This window comes from Mesoplodon mirus, assembly GCF_964341445.2.
Source record: "Mesoplodon mirus genome assembly, chromosome: 7".
NCBI lineage: Eukaryota > Metazoa > Chordata > Mammalia > Artiodactyla > Ziphiidae > Mesoplodon > Mesoplodon mirus.
In genome coordinates, this window is record NC_138983.1 from 36354194 (window position 1) to 36362712 (window position 8519).

An 8519-nucleotide genomic window follows, 5' to 3' on the forward strand; every position below is an offset into this window, starting at 1 on the left:
ATCCCTTCCCTCATGCATCTCCCTCCCTCCCACCCTCCCCATCCCACCCCTCCAGGCGGTCACAAAGCACCGAGCTGATCTCCCTGTGCTCTGCGGCTGCTTCCCACTATCTATCTACCTTACGTTTGGTAGTGTATATGTGTCCATGCCTCTCTTTCGCTTTGTCACAGCTTACCCTTCCCCCTCCCCATATCCTCAAGTCCATTCTCAAGTAGGTCTGTGTCTTTATTCCCGTTTTACCCCTAGGTTCTTCATGACATTTTTTTCTTAAATTCCGTATATATGTGTTAGCATACGGTATTTGTCTTTCTCTTTCTGACTTACTTCACTCTGTATGACAGACTCTAGGTCTATCCACCTCATTACAAATAGCTCAGTTTCGTTTCTTTTTATGGCTGAGTAATATTCCATTGTATATATGTGCCACATCTTCTTTATCCATTCATCCGATGATGGACACTTAGGTTGTTTCCAGCTCCGGGCTATTGTGAATAGAGCTGCAATGAACATTTTGGTACATGTCTCTTTTGGAATTATGGTTTTCTCAGGGTATATGCCTAGTAGTGGGATTGCTGGGTCATATGGTAGTTCTATTTGTAGTTTTTTAAGGAACCTCCATACTGTTCTCCATAGTGGCTGTACCAATTCACATTCCCACCAGCAGTGCAAGAGTGTTCCCTTTTCTCCACACCCTCTCCAGCATTTATTGTTTCTAGATTTCTTGATGATGGCCATTCTGACTGGTGTGAGATGATATCTCATTGTAGTTTTGATTTGCATTTCTCTAATGATTAATGATATTGAGCATTCTTTCATGTGTTTGTTGGCAGTCTGTATATCTTCTTTGGAGAAATGCCTATTTAAGTCTTCTGCCCATTTTTGGATTGGGTTGTTTGTTTTTTTGCTATTGAGCTGCATGAGCTGTTTATAAATTTTGGAGATTAATCCTTTGTCAGTTGCTTCATTTGCAAATATTTTCTCCCATTCTGAGGGTTGTCTTTTAGTCTTGTTTATGGTTTCCTTTGCTGTGCAAAAGCTTTGAAGTTTCATTAGGTCCCATTTGTTTATCGTTGTTTTTATTTCCATTTCTCTAGGAGGTGGGTCCAAAAGGATCTTGCTGTGATTTATGTCATAGAGTGTTCTACCTATGTTTTCCTCTAAGAGTTTGATAGTTTCTGGCCTTACATTTAAGTCTTTAATCCATTTTGAGCTTATTTTTGTGTATGGTGTTAGGGAATGATCTAATCTCATACTTTTACATGTCCCTGTCCAGTTTTCCCAGCACCACTTATTGAAGAGGCTGTCCTTTCTCCACTGTACATTCCTGCCTCCTTTATCAAAGATAAGTTGGCCATATGTGCGTGGGTTTATCTCTGGGCTTTCTATCCTGTTCCACTGATCTATCTTTCTGTTTTTATGCCAGTACCACACTGTCTTAATTACTGTAGCTTTGTAGTATAGTCTGAAGTCAGGGAGCCTGATTCCTCCAGCTCCGTTTTTCGTTCTCAAGATTGCTTTGGCTATTCGGGGTCTTTTGTTTCTCCAAACAAATTTTGAAATTTTTTGTTCTAGTTCTGTGAAAAATGCCCGTGGTAGTTTGATAGGGATTGCATTGAATCTGTAGATTGCTTTGGGTAGTAGAGTCATTTTCACAATATTGATTCTTCCAATCCAGGAGCATGGTATATCTCTCCATCTATTTGTATCATCTGTAATTTCTTTTCATCAGTGTCATAATTTTCTGCATACAGGTCTTTTGTCTCCTTAGGTAGGTTTATTCCTAGATATTTTATTCTTTTTGTTGCAATGGTAAATGGGAGTGTTTTCTTGATTTCATTTTCAGATTTTTCATCCTTAGTGTACAGGAATGCCAGAGATTTCTGTACACTAATTTTGTATCCTGCTACTTTACCAAATTCATTGATTAGCTCTAGTAGTTTTTCGGTAGCATCTTTAGGATTCTCTATGTATAGTATCATGTCATCTGCAAACAGTGACAGCTTTACTTCTTCTTTTCCAATTTGGATTCCTTTTATTTCCTTTTCTTCTCTGATTGCTGTGGCTAAAACTTCCAAAACTATGTTGAATAAGAGTGGTGAGAGTGGGCAGCCTTGTCTTATCCCTGATCTTAGTGGAAATGGTTTCAGTTTTTCACCATTGAGGACAATGTTGGCTGTGGGTTTGTCATATATGGCCTTTATTATGTTGAGGAAAGTTCCCTCTATGCCTACTTTCTGCAGGGTTTTTTTATCATAAATGGGTGTTGATAGAACATCTTTTGATGCAATCCATCCCATTAAAGTGAAAATCCATATGAGCAACAAATGCAAGAGTAGTCGATAAAATTTAATATCTAGCCATTATTAAATAACTTTTTTCTTATGGTAATGAGAAAATTTACCAAAAAAATGGTAACATATTTAATGGTGCAAAATTCAAAGCATCCCTTTTAAATTCAGGAACAAGGCAAAGATTATCTACAAGACAACTTCTAGTCAATGTTGTGCTGTTATTTCCTAGCCTGCATATTAAGATAATGAAAAGAAATAACAGATGTTAAAACTGTAAAGGAAGAATCCAAACTTCACTGATTATGACTGTCTCAACAGAAAATACCAAGAACCCTCAATTATTAGAACTGGAGTTTAGGAAAGTTGCTGAGTAAAATTAATATGCAATAATCAATAATAATTCTATATACTAGTTAGAAAATGCAACTTATGAAAACATATAAAAAATAAAGTAACTAGAAATAAATTTAATAAATATACAAGACCTGAAACTATAAAACTTTACTGAAAAATGTTCAAATAAATGTTACTCCAAAAAACTGGAATAACATGTTCAGATAGACAGCTCAATATCCTAAAGACATCAGTTATTCCCAAAATGAACTAGAAATTCAATTCAATTTCAATCAAAATTCCAATACCAGACTCTAGAATTTCTACTGAAGAACAGCAGAGGACCAAGAATAGCTACCATTTCTTCTGAGGAACAAGGAAGATAGTTGGCCTCTCAGACAAAAAAAAAAAAAAAAAAAAAAGGAAATCATTAAGACAATGAGTATAGAAAAATACAACAGTGGAACAAAGAGCCCAGTAACACGTCCATACACATATGGAAATTAATATACTGACAGCTGGAATTGTAAACCACTGGGGAAAGGATGAGTTTAAACAAGTAATGCTGAAATGCATATCATAAATAAAACATCCCTACCTCATAAGCACACAAATTAATTTCAAGCAAATAAAAGACAATAGGCCCCAACTTTAAAATCTGTAGAGAAAAATATAGAAGAATATCATTAAGGCCTTGGCTATAATGAAGAATTTAGCCAAAAAGCAATAATCATTAAAGAAAGAATAAATTTTACATTAAAATAAAGAACTCTTGCTAATCAAAACATATCATAAAAAGACAAGCCAAAGAGCATTAGAAGACTCCTAATAGTTGATTAACATCCAGAATACATAAAGAATGACTATAAATCAGTAAAAAAAAAAACAACAAAAAAAACCAATTGAAAACAGGCAAAAGGTACTAAGAGGCATTTCACAGAACCAGAACAAAACCCACAAAAGACTAGTAAAATTATGAAAAAAAAAGTGTATCTTCATCAATGATCAGAGAACACAAATAAGAATAAGAACAGGACACCACTTCACACTCATCTCTCAGCAAAAAAAAAAAAAAAAAAAAAAAAATTGACACAACACCACCGGTTAAAGAGGATATAGATTAAAGGAGACTGTTGATGGGAATGTAAACTGGTACAATCACTTTGGGAAACAATTCAGCATTACCAAATAAAGCCAAAGATGCACACACACTCTATGACCCAGCATTTCACTGAACTATTTCCTCTCTCTCCTCAAAAAAAAAAAAAAGTCAGTCCTAAGTTTCTAAACATACACTACAACCCATTACTGAGTTGTAACCCACAGCCCAAACCTGCGTTTCAAAAATCGCTGCTCCTCAAACTTTTTGGTCTCAGGACGCCCTTACACTCTTAAAAATTACTGAAGACCCCAAAAAGCTTCTGCTTATGTGGGTTATAGCAATTGATATTTATCACATGAAAAATTAAAACAGAGAAAATTTAAAGATATTTACTAATTTAAAAATATTAAACCCATGATGTTATCATAAATATAATTTTTGAATGAAAAATAACTATATCATCCAAAAAATTTAGTGAAAAGAGCGGCACTGTTTTACATTTTTTGAAAATCTCTTTAACTCTTGGCTTAAAGAAGCCTGCTGGATTTTATTTGCTTCTGCATTCTCTCTGTTTTGGTTGATGTACATGAAGAATCTGGTCTCCCACAAAGTGGCTGGATAAGGAAGGACACTGTAGACCCCCAAAGGTCTTCAGACCACTCTCTGAGAACTGCCACGCTAGAGAAAAATTTGCACATGTGAAACATATAGAGATGATCACAACAGGACTGTTTACAATAGCTGGCAAACAAATGAACAAACCCTAAAAACCCCAAAGCCCATCAAGATACTATACTATACAGAAATATAAAAGAGGCTCTGCTATTTACTAGTTGTGTAACCTTGACTTAACCTCTTTGTCCCTCATTTTGCTAATTCAAAAATGGAAATACTAATGCCAACCTCATAAGATTATTATGAGGATTAAATGAGTTAATATATAAAAAGTATTTAAAATGCCTGCCGGATAGTACTGTACTATTAATATATATTATTATAATCTCAAAATGTGTGTGTGTGTGTGTGTAAGAGAGTAAAAGAGAAGCAGAAAGATGCACTAAGGGGCATGAAGGTATTCATTTTATTATTCTCAAAAATAAATCCTTTATATATTTAATGTTATGAAATCTAAGATACACTCATAAATCACTTTTAAGAGAAATACAGAGCAGGTTTGTCAATGGGCCTGGCAAAAAAGCCAGGGAGACTAATTAGGAGATTAGCTTATTTAATTAAGTCCAAAGTGACCTAAGAGTGTTGATCATGGTTACCGGGGGAAAATTTAAAACAAAAAGAGGAAAGATATTCTGTTTCAACACTAGGCTGCCTGTACTTTCATTATCATTATGCCTGATCATACTTATTTTCCTGAGGCTCTCCACTAGTGGGTTAATACACAGCAATCTTTCAATAAATGTTAGCTGCTAGTTGCTACTCTTCTTGCTGTTGTTGCAGAGAAAGAATGCTTACAAGAACAATTCAAAAGTATCACCTACTTCCATGTTGTTCACATTTGAGATTTACATTGCACCTGCTTCCCAAAGACTGTTATTTGTGAATCTACCTGATAAAAATCCCTGCCTCCTAAAAGCATTTCCATTTACTATACCTATGCTGGGTTTATCAATGTTAAATACAATAGAAATAGTTAATGTTCACAACCCTGAAATCTCATTATGAGTATCCTTCTGAGTTCATGTTGTAGTTTTAAAAGGTCTTCTTTCGTTGCCTTATTTTATGATCAGCTATCTGTTAAGCTGGAGTGCTTTTTAAATTCTGTTGGAAATGCCAGCCTTATTTCTGACAGGACAGTTAAAGTATCTAAGCAGGGCCATTTCTCATACACTGATAAGTTAAATTTAGTCATTTTTGTTTTGAGACATAGTGACTTCCAAATTAGACATTTTGATTTAGCAGATAAAGTTAAGAAAGTTATATTTTGATTTGTAAAGGGTCCTAGGTATTCTTAGTGTGCTCTGAGTATTTCGAATCCACTTAAAGATGAGCTTAGCATATAAAAATATATATATATATGCTTTCCTATTAAACACTCTATAGGATTTCTGTCCAGGGTATCTTAAAGACTAAGGGTTGACCACACCCCAGTAACCACTCTCAGCTAGGTAGCCTTGGCAGAGTTCAGCTCAAATCAACATTTATGGGAGTTTTCCTTGCTCAGTCTCCAAGTGCTGTTTTGAGAGTGGTGAAAAGCCCTCCTTTCCCAATTATGTTTAATTATTTTTTCTCCCGATTAAATTTAATTAATCACAACTCCTATATTATCTCATCCATCTACTTAATGACATTTCTTAACAGTCTAATAGATCGTTTTTATCTTCCCTTTCACTGATCTAATTCCTGGATAACTCCAATTGTTTCCTTCCTTCCTCTTAATCTTCCCTGACCTCTCTACAAATTTGCTACCCCCACTGTGCTGAAACCCTGAAGATCACTTCTGGCCTCATTAACACAAATTTTAACAACAGTCACCAAAACCTGAAACTGAGGAAAGTGTGTTTTCACCAAGGTGGCACTGCTTTTACTGTCCCCCTAACCTCTTCCCCGTTAACTTCTCTGACAACCTTACCCTGATATTCTCCTCTCACTATCTCTCTTTTTTCATATTTTAACCTATTTTTACAATTCATCTAACCGAACTCTACCTCCACACTACCTCTGCTCAATTCAAATTTTTTACAAGTTTTCTGAAAACACCTCGTCTTGGCACATAGTCCAAAATGCCTGCGGTGAGTTTTTCTCCTTCCTTTTCTGTTCCTGGGACAAGCATTTCCGATTCCTTCACCACCCAGCTAGCTCCACCTTCTCTACCCAAGCACTGCTAATCACTCTCGCCTAGGTTATTCTAGCAGGGTGGCATTTATCAAACTGTACTGTGTAATAATCTAATTACGTGTAGTTTCTCTTCAGTGCTTTGCTCCTTCAGAGCAGGGGTTCTCCCCTATTCATCCGTGTGATCCTAGAGCCTAAAAGTACGCCAGACACTTTGCTAGATGAAGAGCTAATGGCTCCAACTTGAGCTGCTTCACATTCACATTTACTGCCCATCTATTCCCAATGCGGCAGGTCCCGCTCCAATTCCACAAAATACCAGTGACTGAATAGGCTGGTGGCTCTTGTAGAGGCCAATACAATATTTAAGATTGGCTCCCCTTGTCGCCTTTCTAAAAGGACATTCACTACACATTGAGGTCACCGTAATATAGAGGGAGGTGGGAAGCACGCGCGCTCGAGGTAGGATGAGCACAGGTCGAAGTTACTGGGAGGATAGGAGAGGGAGGCACTGCAGGCAAAGGAATCAGCAGAAGCACTCGAGACTGCGTACAATTCAACAGCTGCCCATTAAGCCGATTAGAGCGCCCACCTGGTCTCGGAGAGTTTCCAAGAGGGGCCGTTACACCCACGAGACCCAGGAGCCCTGTTCTCGCAGGCCAAGGTGTAGTAGTCATCCCTGCGAGTCCAGGCAACGTTCGGCAACCTGGGCGGCTAGGCCGAAAGATGAAAGAGGCGGGGGGGGGGGGAGTAACGGGCCCAGCCTGTCTCAATGGAAGGGTGCAACCTTGACATAGGAGCAGTGGGAGCCGAGGTAGCAAGGGGCGATCTAGGCGCCCCCCGCCGCTCCCCAAGATGGAGTGAGACTCTGGGCCGAGAGCGCTCTGAAGAGTGAGAAAAAGCAAAGGGGCGCCAGGACTGACCCGGGGCCTATTCGAACGTCAACCGCTTCTTACCGATAACTGAGAAGCCGAAGCCTCAGACGACGCTGCCGCCATCTTCCTGCCGACCTCTGCAGCCTCGGAAGGGTCCGGGTTCGCGTGCTGTTCTTCAAGATTCCGAGAGCCGCCCGCCAGGGGCGACCCTAAGCCGAACCCCTGATGGAAGGGGGTGGTGTGTTCGTCCCGGGTCTGGAAACCCCTACCACACACCCCCACAGGGCCGCCCACACTTGGAGTGCACACCAAAAGCGCAACACGTCCTAACGGACGTCCTGGCTAGCCAATCAAAAAAACCAGACGACTTCCGGTGGTAGCAAAATCCGCCTCTTCCCTCATCACAAGGTAGAGGGCCGCGGGGACTGGGCTGGCTGGCTACCGGGCGACTCCTGAAGGGGTTCTGCACAGGGGCGGGCATTCTCGAAGGGGAAGCATGGGCGAGGGGTTGTGTTGTCTCCATTGGCGGTTGAATGGGATGACTGTAATAAAATAAAAGAGAATGCGAAGCTCAAAATACTCCATGACTTCCCTTGCGTAAACCGCCGGAGACAGCGTGTGTTTGACTCGGGGACGCCTCTCCACGTGAGGTACTTATTTTTCAGCCAATAACAAATAGAAGGAGAGGGAGCTTAAAGATTTGGTCCAATAGAAGTCAAGGGAAAAAAAACAGTAGGAGCAGAGAGTAAACCTCCGCAAACAACTGCCCAATTGGATTCGGAAGCTCCCACCCAAACCTGGGACTGGTTGCTAGGAAAAGCCGCGATCGGGACGTTTGGGCGGGGTGAGTTTAAAGCGGCTTTCGCGCTCTGAGAGCGTCGGGCCTTTATTGGCCAGCGACTTCCTCGCTTTGTGGGAGCTCCCAGCGTAGCGGGGGTTAGGAGTTGGGCGGAGCGACCGATGACGCAGTAGCCGCCCCAGCCAATCAGGGGTGGGGAAGGGAGGCCGAGGAGGAAGCGGATCCGTCGCCGCGCAACTAAAGCGCAGCGAACTATCCGCTTCGTCTCCCTCCGCCGCTCTCGGGGCCTAAGCGGGAGCTGCTGGGACAGCGTCACTGGGTGGGCTGGG

At 40.3% G+C, this 8519-nt stretch overlaps 1 protein-coding gene across 1 annotated transcript in view; it reads right to left on the reverse strand.

The window, feature by feature from the left end:
- The window catches only part of CEP57 (centrosomal protein 57), a 47932-nt gene extending 40006 nt beyond the window's left edge, over positions 1-7926 (reverse strand). Inside the window, exon 1 of the mRNA XM_082627331.1 lies at positions 7473-7926. Within this exon, the coding sequence (XP_082483457.1) occupies positions 7473-7514 (42 nt within the window). The 5' untranslated portion in view covers positions 7515-7926. The remainder of the gene's footprint in view (positions 1-7472) is intronic.
- Between the last annotated feature and the right edge of the window lie 593 nt (positions 7927-8519).